Source organism: Mustela putorius, unplaced genomic scaffold (assembly GCF_011764305.1).
Source record: "Mustela putorius furo isolate JIRA1106 unplaced genomic scaffold, ASM1176430v1.1 tig00003834_pilon_pilon_pilon, whole genome shotgun sequence".
Classification (NCBI taxonomy): Eukaryota; Metazoa; Chordata; class Mammalia; order Carnivora; family Mustelidae; genus Mustela; species Mustela putorius.
In genome coordinates this window covers 100,056,486-100,077,790 of record NW_025421987.1, presented here as the reverse complement: position 1 = coordinate 100,077,790, position 21,305 = coordinate 100,056,486, and the positions used below count along the sequence as shown (strand labels likewise).

The 21,305-nt window shown below is 41.3% G+C and overlaps 1 protein-coding gene across 3 annotated transcripts in view; it reads right to left on the bottom strand.

The window, feature by feature from the left end:
- Positions 1–200: 200 nt before the first annotated feature.
- Positions 201–21,305, bottom strand: part of PARP9 (poly(ADP-ribose) polymerase family member 9) — a 31,854-nt gene continuing 10,749 nt past the window's right edge. For 2 of the 3 annotated variants that reach the window (XM_004745457.3, XM_045088834.1), the window contains exons 7-11: positions 18,515–18,575; positions 13,747–14,127; positions 7,880–8,016; positions 7,071–7,245; positions 201–1,003 (exon numbers count right to left, since the gene is read on the bottom strand). In XM_004745457.3, coding sequence (XP_004745514.3) covers positions 624–1,003; positions 7,071–7,245; positions 7,880–8,016; positions 13,747–14,127; positions 18,515–18,575 — 1,134 coding nt within the window. In that variant the 3' untranslated portion in view covers positions 201–623. The remainder of the gene's footprint in view (positions 1,004–7,070; positions 7,246–7,879; positions 8,017–13,746; positions 14,128–18,514; positions 18,576–21,305) is intronic. The other variant, XM_045088835.1, reaches the window with a different exon arrangement.

Genomic DNA, 21,305 nt, shown 5'->3' with positions numbered 1-21,305 from the left:
CTTACACTCATCCTCTCTCTCTCTCCCTCTCTCTCTCAATAAATACATCTTAAAAAAATAAATAATTTGGCCTCATGATGCTTGAGTGGTATTGCCTGATATGGTCGAATCCAAATAGGGTATCAGTAGAATATCAGCCTTTTGCTGTCCTTCCACTTTGAATAATGTCATTTTACACAGAACTTTTCAAAGCTAGTTACTCAGACTAAGTTTGTGTATTTTAATATGTAAAATGCTATATAAGATTTTCTGGAAAATCTAAAATCACCCAAGTGTTACACTATCATTTAAAAAGGCTTGGATTATATACTAGAAATTCCCCTTCATCATATGCAAAACATTTTTGCTGTTACCTATAGTAAAACAGATGAAAGGACAATTTGAAGGAGAGCGAACAGACCTGAGAGGGTTTGGGTTGGGATCTACCCATCCCAATCCCAAGAGGTAAAGACAAAGATAAAAGAACCAGGATGCTAGTTTGTGCTGGGTCCCTTCAATAACCCAATTGGTCCACATGGACAACCCATCTGACCTATTCAGACCACTCTCTGACTCACTACTGGTCATTATTTGGAAAGTTCCTCCAAAGCAAGCACATGGCACTTGTTAAAATGATGTGGAATTTAGTCAACAGAGCTACCCCTTGAGAATCTTGCTCTAGGCTGCTGTGAAGACTGCATCCTTGGTCTTGAAGAGTAATCCCGTGGCTGTACATGATCCTGGCTGCAAGTCCACAAATACTGGGGCATAGCCTGAGTGTTACTAAAGATAACAAAGGTTTCAGGGCTGGAGACATTGTCAACCACACTGTCATGGTAGTCTGTGTCTCCAGGACTCAATGGTGGGGGAGTGATCTGTAACTGATGACCCTGACAGAAGGAGCCTGTGAGTACTTCAGCTTCAAACACGTATATCAGTTTGTCTGTGGCCGATGTTTCCTTGACCCGGTATGCTAGGTTTTTCAGGCTCTTGGTGAAGTATATACCAACTCCATATTTTTGGTCTGAAAAGAGAAAAAGAAGTTAAAAGATTATTAGGATCTGATGAATCGTATTGCCTATGTGGGTACTACTATGTAATCTCTCTCTAGTCCTCTAAGTAATCACCACCTCCTGGTCTCAAGTCCCTGTCTGAGGCAAAGACACCTAAAGTTGTGCTACTGAGGCAAATTATCATTGATATCATCAGCCTAATAACAGCTTACGTTTATATACCTACTTCCCTTTTTATTTCCTTTCCTCCCTATTTTTTTCTTTACATTTACTTCGGATTTAACCGAATATTGTTGCAGGCTCATGAGCAGCACTGAACAACAAAAGTTCAATGTAAGCATATATGTAATTTTAAATTTTCTAGTAGCCACATAAAAAAAGTAAAAAGGAACAGGTAAAATTAATTTAGTAATTTTTATTTAATCTGTGTTATCCAATGTTACCATTTCAACTTGTAATCAATATAAAAAATTATTAAGGAGATATTTTACATTCTCTCCTTGGGTAGTGGTCTTTAGAATCAGTGTATATATTGCATTTAAAGTCCATCTCAATTCAGATTAACCACGTTTTAAGTGCTCAATAGCCACATGTGCCAATGGCTACCAGTTGAACAATTCAGCTCTCGGGCTTCTAGAATAACTAAGACATGATCCCTGTTCTCAAAAATTCACAAAGGGAAATCCCCACATGTAAACAGGTAAAGTACAGCACAGTTTTATGTAAAGAGAAAATATTTTGAGATAAAAATCAAAGATTTCTTTCCTGGAATTTTCGTCTTGCTCTTGGTTTCTCCACCCATTGAGTTCTTGCTACTCATTATATTGGGGCAAAAAAGATAAAGCTTATAACAAAGTCAACTGAATACACACACACACACATTCAATTATATAACTTTTTTAAAAGATTTTATTTATTTATTTGAGAGAGAGATAGTAAGAGAGAGCATGAGCGAGGAGAGGGTCTGAGAGCGAAGCAGACTCCCCATGGAGCTGGGAGCCCGATGAGGGACTCAATCTCGGGACTCCGGGATCATGACCTGAGCCGAAGGCAGTCGTCCAATCAACTGAGCCACCCAGGTGTCCCTCAATTATATAATTTTTAAAAAACTTTATTTTAGATAGTACAAGCAGAAGGAGGAGCAGAGGAAGAGGGAGAGAGAGGCAGAGAAGGAGACTCCCTGCTGAGCACAGAACCCAGGATCATGGCGGGGGAGGGCTTGATCCCAGGATCCTAAGCTTGTCAGATGAGCCAAAACCAAGAGTCAGTGACTCAACTGACTGAGCCACCCAGGCACCCCAGATATCATATATAATTATTGGGGTTTTTTTAAAAGATTTTATTTATTTATTTGACAGACAGAGATCACAAGTAGGTAGAAAAGCAGACAGAGAGAGAGAGGGAAGTAGGCTCCCCGCTGAGCAGAGAGCCCAATGTGGGGCTCGATCCCAGGACCCTCGATCCCAGGATCATGACCTGAGCTGAAGGCAGAGGCTTTAACCCACTGAGCCACCCAGGCGCCCCTATAATTATTTTTAATCAAAGCATAGATTATGGCCTTGAAATGCTTTCTGGGAGAGGAAAAGGGTTTTCTGAACCAGAAGTCTAAAAAACTAAAGGATTCAGAGCGTGGAGTTTATGCCATATGTAACAGGAGAGAAGGATAAAAGATATTCTTAGAATAGTTTTCTCACTTCAAAATAAGTAAAAGTTCTTCCTTTCACCTGGTGTAAAGATAAGAATCAGAGAGGACATGACTAGAGCTGTTGGGGATGCTGAGAAGGGACTCACTTCACTGCCCCACTCCCTCAAGAGAGCCTGAGGAGTCAAGATAGGGAAGAACTACAAGAATCTCAGAAAAACAGGGAGTAGGGGACTTCCAGAGTAGAAGGAACCATTGCCTGCCTCTACTGGGTGCAGCCCCCTCAGCTAGCCAGGCTGCTAAATGGAAAGCAGCGATGGCCAGAGAAGATGTCCACAACAGGTGAGGACTGCCACACAAGACCTTGCATTTCAGCTTGGAGGATGTGCACACTCAAACATTTCCCGCTTTGCAGGAGGGGCACAGACAATGGCCTAGAAAGGAACTCCCTTGGTATGAAAACCGGAGTGCCCTGTGAAGACACTGAGAACAAAGGGCATCATAAATTTAAGCATAGGAGGGTGCTAATGACCAAACCCCAGGGTGGTTTTTCTAGCAGAGGACATCAGAAGACAGAGAACAGACAGATGGAGAACCAGACCATTCTCTCCACAATGCCTGTCCCACCCTCTAAAACACTCTTAGAAGAGAAGAAGGAGGAAAAAAAAAAAAAAAAAACATGCAGGAACTGAGTTTAAACCCCCAAAGGACTGAGAAAACTGAAAATGACTGAGTTCATCTCGAACAGTCAAGATGGGATTTTTCCACATCTGTGGACATGGGGGCAGGAAAGGTAGGTAAAATTCCATTTTAGAGCTAATAAGGAAGGTAGGCTCCATAGCTGAGTTGTGTGGAACTATAGATTTTTGTACCCGTTGGAGTTACAGATGCGGTAACATGGGAATGTAGGACATGTGGGAGCACAGAGCAGAGAGCACTCCCTGGGTGCAGGCGTGAGGGAACGTGTCAACCAGGAGATGCCATTTCAGCTGTGTCTGGAAAAAGGAATAGGACTCTGCAGGGCTAAAAATGGGTGAGGGGGGAAGGCATTCCACATGCAAAGGCATAGAGGCATGAAATATCAAGCACATTTAGGAAACTCCAAGCAGTTCCTGGCTGACGTGTGGATGAACACAGTGAGTGATGAGGGGGGAAATGATGGGGGAGCAGGGGAGCCTAGGTCCTTACATGCTCTGCCAGTGGGGTTGGAGTTTTACCGCGCAGGCAGCTAGGTAGGTAGATATTAAACAGGCATGTATGTTTTTAGCATGACAATTTCCGGAAGCAGAGAAAAGGATAGGTTGGATAGGGTTGTGGTTTTTTTTTTTTTTAAGATTTTATTTATTTATTTGACAGAGAGAGATTACAAGTAGGCAGAGAGAGAGGAGGAAGCAGGCTCCCTGCTGAGCAGAGAGCCCGATGCGGGACTCCATCCCAGGACCCTGAGATCATGACCTGAGCCAAAGACAGCGGCTTAACCCACTGAGCCACCCAGGTGCCCAAGGGTTGTGGTTTTGAGGCAAGAAAGGACCTGGTCATCGTCTGGGCCCAGGGGAAGAAGAACAAAGGCAACAGGAATAGAGAGGTGAGGCTGGGCTGAGAATGTTTCAAGAGGAAACCAGCAGGGCTGTGTGACTGCCTGAACCTAGAGTAAGAGGAAGGAGGAATGGAAGAAGATAACGTTTCCAGCTAGGAGACCTCATATATAGATGGTGATGGTATAAGCCAGGATAGGGGGTATGGGGGGGGTAAGGAAAAAGCACCTATTTCTTAGGGAAAAGTATGGCCAAGGAAAAAGTTCAGTCCAAGGTGATTATGGAACATCTAGGCAGAAATATTCCAAAGACAGTTGGAGATATGGACTTGCAGGTCAGGAGAGAAGAAGGGGCTTCGAGTTACAAATCTGTAAGTCATCAGAGGTAGGAGTTGAAGCTATAGGTATAGGTGCAATCACCCAGGGGGACATCATAGGGTTGGGAAAAATAAAAAGCTACCTTTAGAACTCCAGAAAACACCCAACAGATGGACTCACTAGATTATAAATTATAAGGGCAGGAACTCTGTTGTGTTTACTGTTGTATTCCTCCCACCGAGCACAGGGCCTGACTTACAGAATGTGCTCAAGAATGAATGAATGAACACAATAAAACACATTGCAAGCATGGAGGCTCCTTCTTGCTACATTTAGGCAAATCCTGCAAGCAAGAGATGAAATCAGAACTGGCTGGAATGTAAGCCAAGACAGAAAATGTAGAAGCCCACTTTGCCTATAGTTAGCCATCTAAATTGACTGAGAATCCCATAACTGGGAAACTTGCAGGGGTAAAAAAGAAATAAATAAATAAAGCCAAGAACCTTTGTACTACAAATGAAAACTAGGTTAAAAAAGAAGAGTTGCAAAATAACTTCAGCGGTGATCAAATGTCTCCTGGGTTTCTCAAGCACCTTTGGTTACCCACCCTCACCAGACATGTTGGCTCAAGTCCCATTTTGGACAGTATCTCCCCAGTGAATCTATTATTTGAATCGCCTCAGGCAGTGGCTTTAAGCTAAGAGCTAGGAATGTGGACAGAGCACCGAGGCCAGTAGGTAAAAGACTAGAATCTTGAGGCTTAAAGACTAGATGGAGACAAGACCTTTGACTGGGCTTTGACCAGCAGTAAACAGGCTTCATGCGTGCTATGGTTTTAAAGGAACTATATTGCTGAAGAAACTGTAAGCCTGGCTGTCAGTAGCCTGAGAGCATTCTAGTCCCTGAGGCAATCCAGGGACCCCTGATAGGCCACGGGCCCCAATGGGTCCAGAAATGACCGAAGATGGCAATACATAGGGAAGATTCTTCCCAGAGTACAAAACCACGGTGTTAGTCCACTCCCGGAATACAGTCTTCACTATCCCTGTCCAGCGACATGGGATTAGTGGTATGGACCAGTGACTTTCCTTCTCCCCTATAGAAATGGGAGTGTTTTTGGTTTTGTTTTTAAAGCGCTTATTTATTTTTTGACAGAGCGAGAGAGTACAAGCAGGGGGAGTGGTAGGCAAAAGGGGAGGAAGAAGCATGTGAAGCTCCCTCCCAGGACTCTGGGATCATGACCTGAGCAGAAGGTAGACACAACCCTTTGAGCCACACAGGCATCCCTAGAAATGGGAGTTTTTTTATTGCAGTTTTCCTGCTCTTCCTATCATTATATAATGATTGGGTTAGGGCAATTACCTTGCTTTTAAGCTTTAAAAGAGGACTTTCTGGACTCGAGGCTGATGAGATAGGATGAGACTTTGGGGCTGTCTTCCTTGGGAGGTGATGTGTGTGCCTTTTAGGAAGAAAGATGTGTGCAAATGTCAGGCAATTTGCAGCATCTGCCACAGGACTGAAAAAAAGGCACTACTGGATTTTTGATAAATAGGAGGACAGTGATGGTCTTAGTAAGAGTAGATTATGTAGGGGTGGGAGAAGGGGAGTGCAGAGAAGCAGCCAGTTATGACGGGTTTGGGAGCAAACCGAAGTTGTGAATTTTTAAGACTTTAATCAATATCACTCTTCTGGCTAAAGACTTCTTTTCTTGGTAGGGATCCATTTAAAATTTTTTTACCCCCAGGAACTTCCTATGTTCAGTTTTTACTCCAGGTATTTTTTATGTTCTCTCTGGGGGCAAAGAGATGATGATTTCCAGACCCGTTGCTTTCTAGAAATCAAGACCTGGAGTTGGCTTTACAGCAAGGATCAAGCTACATATTTTGAAAGGTAAAAATCAAGAACAGAATCAATGATCAGGCAAAATCAAGCTGTATGGCTACTATCCTCCATGATTATTACTAAACTTCTTTGCCTCCTTTGGAGAGATCCAGAGGGGACAATACAGCAATTAAGTATGCAGTATTGTTGTACAACGGAAAAGAGATGTGGAAGCTACACACAGTAGAACTCCCATAGCTGAAAAGGATCTTAAAGGATTGTTTACTTCACCTGCCAGATGCTATCTAATTCATTCACTAGCAGACTACAGGAAATGAAGAAGATGGAAGAGAAAAGAGCAACTTTATTAAGCTCAGGAAAATGCCCTTTTAATTAAGGGATGAGGTTTGGTAGTGTCAATAATTATTTTGTGGAGCTAAGAAAAAAAAAACAGCTTCAGCAGATAAACACATTAAAAAAAAAAAAAAGCTTCAGCAGATAAAACACATAACCACAGAAAAGAGAAAAACAGTGAAATGTACATCTTACCGCAAAAGCTTTCATCAGCATTAAACCCATCAGCAACAAAACAAGAAGAACAAACAAAAAATATGACCCTTTCCAAATGACTCAATCACTATATCCCAGTTGCAAGGGTTCCCCTCACCAAAGCAACAAATACCACAAATGGTGAGTCATCTGCTGGGTTCTGCTCACCATTCCCCACATACAGAGACCCCGAAGATGAGGAGCTGACACCTACCGCAGGGCGCCGAGTACATTCTTTGAAAGCCAACTCTGCTTACGGCTTCGCAGAACTGGTAAGGAATTTGCTGAAACAGCCTGTGGCTCACAGGCTTCCCCTGTGTTCTCTCTCCCATCATTTTCTTCTTTTTTTGGAAGACAGCCATGAGAACCTCATTGTCTATTTTCTCCACCTATGACCCAAGATATGAAAAACTGAAAAAAAACTGGGAAAAAAAGTGAGAAGCGCTATGTTTTTTGCTTGATAGTCTGCTTCCAAGAGAAAGGCTGTGTGTATTCTAGGCATGCAACTTGCTTTTCATATAAAGTGTTTTAAGAGTCCTCCTGGCTCCCACCCCTCTCCTACTTTGACTTCTGGCTCTTCAAAATTCCCTGTCCCTTCTTTGATAAATCCATGTAATAAAAATTCACTGAGTGAATCCCTACCTAATGAAAGGGTTAACTGTGTAGACAGTCTTTGCCTTCTTAAAAGCACATGGTTTAACAAGAGGTAAAAAAAATAGGTGAACAATTATAATACAGTATAATAAATGCTATTCTATTTTTTTTTTCATACTGCTTCGAGATAGGCAGACAAGTTTGCCCTGAGGCTTGATGGGTGCTTCTGTACCTCCTGCCATCATTCCTACCTCCTGATTCCAACTATACACTTTGTGTCTGCCCACCCCTGCCCTACTTTCAGTCTTAATTCTCCGGGTCCAGGTCAATGAGCAGCTGGCATAGAGTCCTCAGCAGCTGAATTTTTCTCTCAGTTACAGAAACAAATAATAGCAAGACAAGTAGAATCCTTCCCTCAATTACGTATACCTTTATAACCTGCAAACCACAGCTCTCAAACTGTTTCTTCTGAGCCTGAATTTCCTCCGTTGAAAGCTTTAGGCATTTCAGAAACTTATTCTTTTTCATTTCATCCTGGTTTGGGGGTTGCCAATTAGTCCACTGCCCTAAAAATGAATAACATAAAACTTTGTTTCAGTGCTCTGTGAGAGGAAAAAGACTTGTAAAGAAATTTAATAAAACAAATTAAAGAAATTTAAAGAAACGGATTAGCCAGTTTAAATTGTATGCCTTATATGTTTAGGACATGAAAGGAGAATACAGTATAACAAGAAGGCATGGGATAGAAGAGGGGGTTAATAAATTTGTCCTCACGTGATTTAGATCACGAGCCTGAGGGGGTGAGAGAAAAAGAGCATTAGTATATATTTCCCCCATCGATGTTGTAAGATAATGTATAAGTATGTTGCTAATAGGAAATGCTTATATTTCTGGCCAGGATGCTCATCAACAAAAATACACAGACAGAGTAAAACATTAAGGAATGATGAAAAATAGTATGACATTTATATAAAACGTAAAGATTTTCAAAAAGATTTCATATCTCAACTTCATTTGACTATTACAACACTGCCACTGAAATAACTAACACACACCTTGACAAAAAACAAAATTAAAACTCGGAGAAGGGGCGCCTGGTGGCTCAGTGGGTTAAAGCCTCTGCCTTCCGCTTAGGTCATGATCCCAGGGTCCTGGGATTGAGCTCTGCTCAGCAGGGAGCCTGCTTCCTCCTCTCTCTCTGCCTGCCTCTCTGCCTACTTGTGATCTCTGTCTGTCAAATAAATAAATAAAATCTTAAAAAAAAAAAAAACTCAGAGAAGTTAAGTGACTTGGCTGATATCACACAGCTAATATAAACCTGGCTTTCACCAGTGCTCTCTGCAAGTGGAAAGGCAGAATATTTGGTACATACATCACTCACATGCACCCAACCACAAAAAGCAAACTTTGGAGATTAAGAGTTTATGTTCTCTCTTTCCTCCCTTCCTTCCTTTCTTCCTTCTTCCTTAACTTTCCTACCTTCCTTTTTAAATTCAAGGGACAACCTGTTACTGCCCACCAACTGCTTGTTGGAATAAATATACATACATGTGAACAAACAGAAAACCCCAAAAAGACTTCTTTTCTTTCAGTTTCTTTTCTTTTTTCTTTTTTTTTTTTTTAAGATTTTATTTATTTGGGGGAGAGAGAGCATGCTCACATGAGCAGGGGGGAAGGGCAGAGGGAGACTGATGCAGCACTGGATAAACCTACGGAGCCACCCAGGCACCCCTCAGTTTATTTTCAGTTTGACTTAAACCCAAGTAAACAAAAATGACATAATTCCCAGCACATTATTTAATTGAATGTGCTCAATCTAACCACAGAAAGCAGATGATAAATCCAAAGAAATTCACTAGAGGGGCCAAGCTGTAAATCTGGAAAGCAGGGGGAACAAAATTCCATAGCAGAGAAATTTCAGAGCCAGGAAATTTCAAAGGAGGAGATTATAAATTAAATCTCAAGAGCAAGAGCCGACATATATAAGGTATAGTAATAGAGTTCAGCTCACTTGAGTTCAGCAACCATTCGCTGAGCTCCTATCACCTGCTGGCACTGGGTTGGGCACCTGGGTTGAGCACTGCAGACTCAAAGATCCACAAACTCCTGCTGTCAGAAGTGCTCCCCAGGAAGGATTACAATAGCAGCATGGAAGAGGAAACGCCTAACTTCCGTATTTAAATTTTATCGCTCTGCTGGATAGCTGACATTCCTTGTAGTAATAACTCACTGAAAATGTATCCGTTTTACAAAAGATCTCAACATGAGGCACGAATGTATCAAAATCCTAGAGGAGAGCATAGGCTGTAAGCTCTTCGACATTAGCCACAGCAACTTCTTTCAAGATGTGTCTCCAAAGGCAAAAGAAACAAAAGCAAATATGAACTTTGGGGACTTCATCAAGATCAAAAGCTTCTGCACAGCAAAGGAAACAGTCAACAAAACAAAGAGGCAACCCACAGAATGGGAGAAGATATTCACAAATGACACTACAGACAAAGGGCTGATATCAAGATCTATAAAGAACCCAAACTCAACACTCACAAAACAGATAATCACATCAAAAAATGGGCAGAAGACATGAACAGAACACTTCTCCAAAGAAGACAAACAAATGGCTAACAGACACATGAGAATATGTTCATCATCATTAGCCATCAGGCAAATTCAAATCAAAACCACATTGAGATAATACCTCACACCAGTTAGAATGGCCAAAATTAACAAGACAAGAAACAACAAGTGTTGGAGAGGATGTGGAGAAAGGGGAACCCTCTTACACTGTTGGTGGGAATATAAGTTGGTGCAGCCACTTTGGAAAACAGTGTGGAGATTCCTTAAGGATTTAAAAATAGAGCTAACCTATGACCCTGCAATTGTACTACTGGGTCCCCAAAGATACAGATGTAGTGAAAAGAATAGCCATCTGTACCCCAATATTCATAGCAGCAATGGCCACAGTCACCAAACTGTGGAAAGGGCCAATATGCCCTACAACAAACGAACGTATAAAGAAGAAATGGTCCATATATACTGTGGAATATTATGCCTCCATCAGAAAGATGAATACCCAACTTTTGTATCAACATGAACGGGACTGGAGGAGATTATGCTGAGTGAAATAAGTCAAACAGAGAAAGTCAATTATCATATGGTTTCACTTACTTGTGGAGCATAAGAAATAACATATTGGGAGAAGGAAAGGAAAAGTGATTTGGGGGAAATTGGAGGGGGAGACGAATCATGAGAGACTGTGGACTCTGAGAAACAAATTGAGGGTTTTGGAGGAGAGAAGGATGGGAGGTTGGGTAAGCCTGGTGGTAGGTATTAAGGAGGGCACGTATTATATGGAGCACTGGGTGTGATGCATAAACAATGAATCTTGGAACACTGAAAAAATTAAATTAAATTTAAAAAAAAGAAGAAAAAAGAAAATGTATTAATTTTGTTAACTAAGGTCCCAATCTGGTTGAGAGAGAGTGTGTGGGAGCCTCTGAAACACAGCTGTGGAATTATATGCTTAGTCATCAACTATCAAAAGTGCTATCTTGCAGCAGAACCAGGGACTTAACAGGACTAACTGTCAATAGCTGGGAGAATAGGTCAACCCTATGAATGCAGTTAGTTTAAAGCAATGCCACAAGCTTTATAGAACAGTGTTTCTTTGTCTCTTGTTCTCTTGGGAAGTGTACTCTTGTGTCAGTTTAAATATCCATAGTCATTACCTTTCAAAAGCTAAGTAGAAATCATATCTTTGGTCTCATTCTTATGTATTACTTTTGAATTCTATTTCTTTATGTTCAATGTTTTTAATTTTTTAAAAATATTTTTTATTTATTTGATTGAGAGAATGTGTGTGTGTGTGTGTGAGAGAGAGAGAGAAAGAGAGAGAGACCATTTTTTTAAAAAGGTTTTATTTATTTATTTGACAGACAGAGATCACAAGTAGGCAGAGAGACAGGCAGAGAGAGAGAGGAGGAAGCAGGCTCCCTGCTGAGCAGGGAGCCCAAAGCAGGACTCTATCCCAGGACCCTGAGATCATGACCTGAGCCAAAGGCAGAGGCTTTAACCCACTGAGCCACCCAGGTGACCTGTCCATTTTTTTTACTGTTTTTTTTTTTTTTGAGTCACCCAGGTACCCCTCTTATGTATTATTTTTGCCCATGCTTTTACTTACTGTAAACTCCCACTCACTTTGACCATGTCTGCCTGAATTATTTTTATAAACACAAGGTGAAAATGAGGTGTCTTTGAAAATTTGCATCTGAATTTTTGTACCAAACCCATGAACATTACAGTGAAAATGACCTTATCTTTGCTAAAATCTTTTAAGGCTCTCCCTTGTTTCAAGAAAAACTCTGAACTCTCATAGAATTTATTAAGTCTTTCCTAATCTAGACCCTGCCATGGTCTGATTGCTTGAAAGTATCTTTACCTTACTAATTTCTTTCTATTCTTCATTCTCCATTTATGACTCCTCTTCTGAGAAGGCTCCCCTTGACCTCCCAAGTCTGGGTTAGGTGTCTAAACTGGTATTCTGAGACCTAGTTCCAATGTCTGTGTAAGTAGGAGGGTTTCTCATGTATGCAACCAAGCCATTCTGCTACTATCTACCCAAGGATAGAATCAGATTTTCTCAGGTTAAGAGTGCAGTCCTACAGGACTGCTCTCTCTCTCTCTCTCTCTCTCTCTCACACACACACACACACACACACATACACACACTTCAGACACCAGTCAAAAACCAGATTATTACCTGTGCTTCTGGCTGACTAGCTACAAACTGAAAGTTCCAATGAACTTCTCCTTGGATTTCAGACACTGGTTGCAAGTTCAGGTTGTTACCTGTACTTTTGACTGGCTGACTATACTTCAGAGGATCCCATGATCTCCTCCTCGGGTTCAATTTATTTGCTAGAGCGGCTCACAGAACTCAGAGGAACATTTTACTCACCAGATTACTGGTTTGTTATACAGGTATATTACTCAGGAACAACCAGACAGAAAAGATGAATAAGGCAGGGAAGGAATGGGGAAAAGGTGTGGAGTTTCTGTTTTCTCTCCCAGCAAATCACACTCTCTAGCTCTCCACATGCTCACCAACCTGAAAGCTCTCTGAACCTGTCCTTCTGGATTTTTATGGAGGTCTGTTACCTAGTCATAGCTGACTAAATCATTGGCCACTGGCAACTGATTCAACCTCCAGCCCCCTCCCCAGAGGTTGCGCTGGAGGATACCCAAATCCTCCAATCACAGGTCGAGTTTCCTGGTGACCAGTCCCCATCCTTAGGTGCTTTCCAAAGTCACCTCCTCAATGTAACAAAAGACAACTTTATCACTCTCCACACTTAGGAAATCCACAGGGTTTGATAGCTGTAAGCCAGGAATGTGGAGGAAGACCAAATATATATAACAAATATGTTTGGATCATATGAATGAAGAAATATTCTAAATTGCAACATCACAGTGCCTGTCCGAGGTGCTCCCACAGAGCATTTTCACCCTCTTTCATAGATAACCTGCTCAGTATCCTCAATTAGATTTTCAGTGGAAACAACGTCCACCTTATCAGTGTATCCCCAGCACCCATCACATGCTTGACACATATCATGGATACATTAGTCAAGTAAATAAATGAAAGAAGCTTCTGTTTCCCAACCTGACATTTGCAACAGTGTAATTTTCCTAGTTAGCTCTAGGGCTATGTTGAAAAGACTTCTCCAGACCCAAATTCCCAGTCATTGTGATGATTTTTGCCCCACTGAATGGGAGATACTTGAGTGTACTTCACACTGTGAATGAATAATTTACTGTGATGAGAGAGCTCAAAGTAATTTCAAGATTCCTAATGCTGCCAGCAATAAATACATAAATGCAATAAAACTCAAAGAAATGAATTGATCAAGTGGAACGTGTCTATGTTCAAACGCTCCATTTGTGGAATTAGAGATGTACAATTTCCCCCAGAGCCTGGGCTTGTGTAGGTGGAGGCTTTCTATTTAATTGCCTCTTAGGCAATCCACATCATCGTAAGTAAATCCAATCACATGGGTGCATGTGAGTGTGTGTGGTGTGTGTGTGTGTGTGTGTGTGTGTGTGTGTGTGTTTTCATTTACTAATTAACCTTGCTGGTAGAAAGACAGCCAAAAAACGGTTATAAAAGGTTACGGCTTAACACAGAAGCAACGTGGTCTGCTCTCTTTTCCATGCTATCTCTGACCCACATGCATACAGACGTCCTCACACCCATAAGGAATAGTTTGCAAGAGCTGACTTTTCAACTTAAAGTCACTCACCTGACAAGCTCCAAAGGGCTAGTTCCTTTTTTCTTGCCACTTCCTCTTGAACTTCACACAACATATGTTCAATGTTCATAACAGCCTCAATGACGTCAGCTTGGGCTCCTTTAATCTCTAAAGTTGCCTTTTCCAGACTGATAATCTCTGAGATAGAGACCCTCAAGGTATTCTGAAGCCGAGTCAAACTGTCATGTTCTTTTTTCCCAAGGTAGAGGATAAGATTATTCTCAATGATATGGTGGTCCTGGGGGGTCAGTATCCTTTGGATCCACGCTTGGGCCTCCTTCATCTTTTCCAGGTTGGATCCCATCAGACTGATGGCAGGAGACTTAGCTTGGAGCCCATTTTCTCTTTTCTCCTCTCTGGCCAACTGGGGGACTGAAAAGACTATCATAAACATCCACAGAAGGCAGGTGGGTTTTAAACCAGGGCTGAACAAAACACCAAGGCCAATGTTTGTCCCGAGGACATTATGACCATTGCCAGCGGCAGCAGCTTCAATTAAGTGTCTAGCTCTGATTGCCGTGTCAGATATGAAGGAAATCTAAATGTATGGTTTACAGTCTCCTTGAGAGCAGAGTTTAGCCTGTGAGGGGTTGGTGTTATCATGCCTCGCCCCTGCTATGTTGCATTTGTCAGTTCATGGATGAGCTCACCTTGTGATATCACCATGGATGTTAACCAATGATTATAGGCATGCCTCAGAGATGCAGGTCGGGTTGCAGACCACCGCAATCAAGTGACTGTTGCAATAAAGCAAGTCAAATGCATGTCTTGGTTTCCTAGTGCATATAAAATTTGTGTCTACACTATACTGTGGTCTACTAGGGGAGCAATAACAATATGTCTAAAAACCAATGTACCTGCCTTAATTTAAAAACACTCTGTTGCTTAAAAAAAAAAAAAAGCTATCATCTGAACTTTCCATGAGTCATAATTACTGAACACAGATCACCATAACAAATACAGTAATAATGAAGAAGTTTGAAATATTCCAAGAATCATCAAAATGTGATATAGAGACATGAAGTGAGCAAAGGCTGTTGGTAAAATGGCACTAGTTGGCTTGGTTGATGCGGGGTTGCCACAAGCCTTCAATTTGGAAAAACAAAACAATACAAAAAAACCCAGTGGTATCTGTGAAGCACAATAAAACAAAGTACAATAAAATGAGGTATGCCTTTGTGTCCCGCTGACTGAGACTACTATCGAGTTTGAAATCAAACATCTCTGAAAGCCATAGAGCTTAAAGGGCAAAAATTCCTTTTGAAAAATACGTACTTCTGATTATAAAAATAATACATTTATTTTGGAAAAATTAGAAAATTATCCAAGTTTAATGAAAAGAATAAATAGCCATAACCTCATTACCTGGGATTCCTTTTGATTTCATATCTGTATGTAACAGGACAATTTACATCTCCACAGAATTTGCAGCTTAGCAGCTTTTACTACTTGACATGGTATATCCCAGCAGAACAGGCCATGGAACTTGATTCCAACCCACCCATGTGTATAAGGAGCAAAGATATATATAAAGAATTAGAATCTCTGATGGATTAGGGTAACTCTCAACTGAAATTAAAAAAAAAAAAAAAGAAAGAAAGAAAGAAAGAAATTGTGGGAACTGGCTGAGGAAATTCATAGGTGAAGCAGTATCCAGAATATATAAAGAATTCTCTCGAATTATCAAGAAAAAGGAAGAACCTTTTTCTTGATAGACAAGATTCTCAGCTGGACAAAAGATTTCATAGAAAAGGAAATACAAATGGCCCAGATATGTGTGAAGAGATGCTCATCTTCATTGACAATCAGGGATATGAAAAATTATCCAACAGATCGGCAAAAAATAAGTCTAACAATATTAAGTGTTGGGGAGGATACAGAGGAACTAGAACTTCTGTATATATTTATGATGGGTGTAAAACTGGAACAACTACTCCCATAATTATGTTCTGTAAAAAATTTTTGTATGTGTGCATCAGGAGATATATACAAGAAAATTCACCTTCTCCTTTGTAACAGCAAAACCCACTGGAAATGACCCAAATGTCCTTCAGCATTGGAATATTATTAAAGCAATGAAAAGGAGTGAACTTTAGCTATTTGGATGAATCTCAAAAACACAAGAATATGGGGATACATAACATAAGGGGAAAAGTAAATTGAGCACCTACTATGTTCTAGGCATTTCTAAATGCTTCACAAAAATTATTCTGTTCACTCCTCACAACCTTATAAGTACTAATAACAGCCTCATCTTACAAATGAAGAAACTTATTTAAAGTTATTAAGTAGGGGCACCTGGGTGGCTCAGTGGGTTAAGCCACTGCCTTTGGCTCAGGTCATGATCTCAGGGTCCTGGGATCGAGTCCCACATCGGGCTCTCTGCTCAGCAGGGAGCCTGCTTCCCTCTCTCTCTCTCTCTCTGCCTGCCTCTCTGTCTACTTGTGATCTCTCTCTGTCAAATAAATAAATAAATAAAATCTTTAAAAAAAAAATAAAGTTATTAAGTAACTTGCCCATGGTTAAAGGCCTAGCTAGTAGGAGCCGTGGAGCTACTAGGTATGGGCAGTCTGACTCTAGCACTCACATAATTCTGCCTCCCCATAAATGATCTGAGGTTAGTAGTGGTAATTAGCATCTTTTCCCCTCTGGAATAGTTGAGTGGTACCAGGAACTCTGAAACAGTACCAGGAGAGAGACAGAAGGAAGAGGGTCCGAGTTTAAAAAAAAAAAAAAAAGCCAATGTTTTGGACAATGAAGTGATAAAAGTTCTTAAACTGGAGACACAGGGATTTTGTTTATTTGTTCATTTTTTAACCCTTTTTCTCCCTGGGAGTTTATATTACTTTTTAGGAGAAAAGAGAAGCAATACATGGTGATACTTCATTTACCCATCATTACTGGGGGGAAAAATTGTTCTTCTGGGAAACTAATTTTTCAGATCACTAGGGGATACACTTCTAGCACCAAATACCTTAGTTAAATATTTATGAGTTAGATTACTTAGTTTATTAGTTAAATATTTCTAATGAAAACACATTTCCCTGCCTTCCTAAATAGTTCAGCTTTTCCTTGATAATCTGAGATCATCACCATTAACCATCATTAAGGTCAATTATTGTCCTGCGCTATAATTATAATTCCTTTACAGATGTCCTTTAAAACGACCGAAGTAAATGGTAACACATGGCCCTATTATTTGGACTAAAAACAGAGACATTTGTATGTTCGTTTTCCATATTAGCCTCGCCTAAAACTCCGGTCTACCTTCCCTTGGTTCAGTGTGATTCCCCCCACATGCACTGCTTTTGTTTGCTTCTAGGCATTTTCTTCACATTGGGTGCCCCACCGCAGCAGCTCGAGCCACTGAAAATCTGCCATCCTCAATAAAGCCCAATTTAGACCCACTTGACCAGGAAGCCACTCTCGATCTTTTTAGGTCAGTAGGACTTTCTGCCTCTTCTGGGTAGTTTGTCCAGGCAGTTTCTCCCCTGGGTTGTTTGTCCATCCTCTCACTCATTATTCTTTGGCCTTCATTCAATGCTTTGCAACAGAACATTTTTACATACATAATCTCTATTTATGCTTACAAAAGTCTGTCTTTATCATCATTTTACAGATAAATAAAGAGGTTCATAAGAGGCAAAGTGACAGACCACAGCTCTCTCCAAGTAACCCCTCCTTTGTTTCCAGCACTGCTGGACCATAGCCCATCTATAAGTGAACTGTTCTGTTAAAGGGTATAAGCAAATCATTGTGACCCTAGTGGGAAATACCCCAACAGTTTCTATTCCTCACTGAATGTCTAGTGTTCTTGACATTTATACACTACTGTAGATCAAAAGACCACTTCACAAGTACGCATCCTGGTTGTCATGAAGCAATTCCAACCCCATCAACTCCAACTCCACTAAAGGAAAGGAGTTACATGACACAGTTCATCTTTCTCCAACATCGGCCATGGTTAGTTAAGTCCAGGGATCCCCAAACCTAGTTCAGCAGCAAAACTGACTAGGAGCTACTGAAAAATACACATGCTTGGCCCAGATCCAAAGGTCCTGAGTCAGAATATGTAGGGTTGGGGGCCATACATATTTTTGTTTGTTTATTTGTTTAAAGTTTCTATTATGATCCTAGTGATTCTCAGGTTTGAGTAGCATCAGGTGAATCCATTTATTATTATCTGGTATGACTGAGATGTTTTCTAAAATGACTATTTAGATGTGACCCCATTCAGAGCAGAAAGAGTAACTGGCTCAGTCATCTTATGAAGGACAGAACTTTTCTTAGGGAAAAATTATAGAGAGCTATTTGTGAAGTAAATAACCACACTGTGAATTACCCACTGCAGCTTAGCCTCTCTCTATTCATATCATGAAACTGGACTAGGCAAAACCAGAATGATGTTCAGATGCCAAGCCGGTTAGTATCCAAACAGGAGAAAATATACTGGGCTTAGTTCTTCCTTTTGTCCCTTCTATTAGTTAAGATGATGAAGAGGATGAGCTTCTGGTGAGCAGACTCTACTTCTATTTTTTTTTTAATTTTTAAAGATTTTATTTATTTATTTGTCAGAGAGAGAGCACAAGCAATCAGAGGCAGAGAGAAAAGCAGGCTCCCTGCTGGACAAGGAGCCCGATGCAGGACTCGATCCCAAGACCCTGGGATCATGACCTGAGCCAAAGGCAGTGGCTTAACTGACTGAGCCACCCAGGCGTCCCATGGACTCTACTTTTAGACCCGGGAATTTCTTACTCACCATTGTAGTTACTGAAACCACGTAGCTTGAATTTAGTCTTTTCCATTTCAGTGCTGAAAGCCTATAAGAAGCAAAACAGAGCAGAGTCATAAGTGGGGCTTTTGGCCATAGTCCTCAAAATCTCTCTTCCTACCTGCACAAACCACACCTGGCCTCATCCACTCTGTCAGTCTCCATCCTCATTACCACAAATCTATAGCAGCCTTTTGGAAAGTCCTAAGAAACAGTGATCACAGCACCAAATCGTGTAGTACCACGATCTATTAGAACACCTAGGGGAAACAAGTATAGAAAAACCAGACAGAAAACCGAAATCTGGTCTTAAAATAAAGAGAATATATATGTATATCCCAAGGCAAAATATAATCATTCATTCATTCCATAAACATTAATGCTCTGGTTATTGCCTGTGAGGCACTGAACCAAGTCTGTGGACACTTCACTGGAGAACTAGGCAGGTGCTCTTTTAGCTAATAAAATGGAAATTCATTTGGAGAGGATTGTTCTGCAGCTTCGCCTTAGCCCAGGGCCTGGTTGATGCAACACACGGCAGCTGTTTTTATTATCATTGCTTAGGGGAGCCCTCAGATTGTGGTTGATCTTTCTATGTTTTTTGAACTACCACGTACATTTTTGTTTGTATATTGAAGAGAATGAACCTTCTTTTCTACATGCAGTTCATTCCCCTTGTAGGAAGATGGTCTTTCCTGAGCTGTTCTGGAATGTGCCCGAAGCACCTACCTGGGCCCGCCGATCGATTGATCGATCGAGCTCTGCTTCAGGGAGAACTTCATTTGCAAGACTGGATGATTCCCTGTGTCTGGAAGGTGAGCTACTTTATGGGGTAACTGGCTTATAAGTCTGTGGGTGAGACACCCTGGTGTCCTGGAGCTGGCTGACATGGGCTAATGAGAGCTCACTGTGGGCATCTCTTCCCAACTCCATCTTCAGAAATGTCAGCAATGAATATCAGCAAATGCTACAAACTTCCTTGTGCCTAGTCAAGCAGCAAAAGGAAAAAGAACCTTAATACTTGTTCCAGGAAAGAGCAAGCTGGAACAAGAATAAGTTCATTTTCTTGTCGGGAGAGAGAAAATGGCAACCACCCACCTGGAGACAGGCTGCAGGGTGGAAGAGTAAGCAGTCAGAGGACTATTGTTCAGAACCACTCTTTCTGCCAGGCACCGAGCAAGGCTTTTTATACCCAATACCTGGACCCACGCCTGAGAGGCTGTGCTAGCACTTGGATGTTGCTACTGGCAGAATCAGAAACCTGTCTTGAAAATTTGTTTTAAGTCACTGTATCTTATTTCATTTCCTTTTTAATTCTTCCTTAACATCAGGACAAGTTCCTTCTCGAAGTGCCAGTTAAGTGAGCATAAAGCCCAGAGATGGTACGTTAATGGAAGAACAATATAAGCCCAGCATCACAGAGGCGTGAGGGGACGTGGACCCCTCTGCCCCACACCAGCCTTTCCCAGGAAGATCAGAGGCCCCACGGTGATCTCTGCTTCTTAGGTCACATGCCTGCGATTTCGGGTTTGGGAAGCAGACTTGTGCCCCCTTCTCTCTAGACGGGACAGCCTCCTGGAATGGCCTGGAAGGCCACAGCAGCCTTTGTTATAACAGTGACAGATGTCAGCAGTGCCTTCTACGGGGGACCACCTCCTGCTGGACTTGATAAAGCACAATATACTAATTATGCTGGACCTTTTCACATGTTAGAAACTCAACTTAATCTGCCCACTCTAAAGCAAAAAGCTGAGATGAAGTGAAAACTAAAGCAGATGGACACACAGATCTCTGCATTCAGACACACGGACACATGCCCCTACACACTGGTTTTTGTATAAGACCACAACTGACCTCCCTCTGGGGTCACCCACAGAGAAGTTAAACAATAGACTGAATTTGGGGACAGTACTGGGGACATGGCAAAAGTAGTCAAAGATACCTCTGCTGTGAAATAATTAATAATCTAATTTGGAAGAAAAGATAACAAACAGGTCACTTGGTTTCCTCTTTAGGTCAGCACTCTGTGAATTACAATTCATTAGAGCTGATGCAACAGCTAGCCCTCATGGAGGGCTTCCCTGCATGCCTGGTACTGTTCTAAGTGTTTTTATGTGTATTAACTCATTTAATGCTCACGACAGCTCCATAAGATGGTAGTTATTATCCTCACTTTATTCTACTTTTTTTTTTCCCCCAAATAAGCTCTATGCTCAAAGTGGGGCCGAACTCATGACCCTGACATCAAGAGTTTTATACTCTATTGACTGAACCAGCCAAGCTTCCCTACTATCCCGCTTTAAAGATGAAGAAACTGAAGCACGGAAAAGTATATTAACTTGCCCCAAGAAGTTGATCAATCGGAGAGGAGAAGACAAAGAATTTGTTTTAAATATGTTGGCTTTAAGACGACAATGGGATAACCAAGTGGAAATGAGACAGGATTAAGTGTATGGGTCTGAAGGTGGCTCAGAAGACAGGACTTTGCAGAAATTGTCAGAATACTTGTGCTCTCAGAGCAGGAGAGAAGACAGAGGAGCAGAGGACGCCCACACTGAAATGGGAAGGTTGCTTATCTTTGAGGAGCAGAGGGGAGAATAAAGGCCAACAAAGGAAAAGACAGAATGTAGGGAGCAGGGTAACGTGGCTGCTTTAATGACATTCTTCACTAGGTCAGAGGTGAGCAATTAAAAAAACAATAAATTCACCAAGTTAGAACAATACCGTGCTGTCCAGTGCTTAGCTCATGTCTTACATTGGAGATATTACACAGATGTTA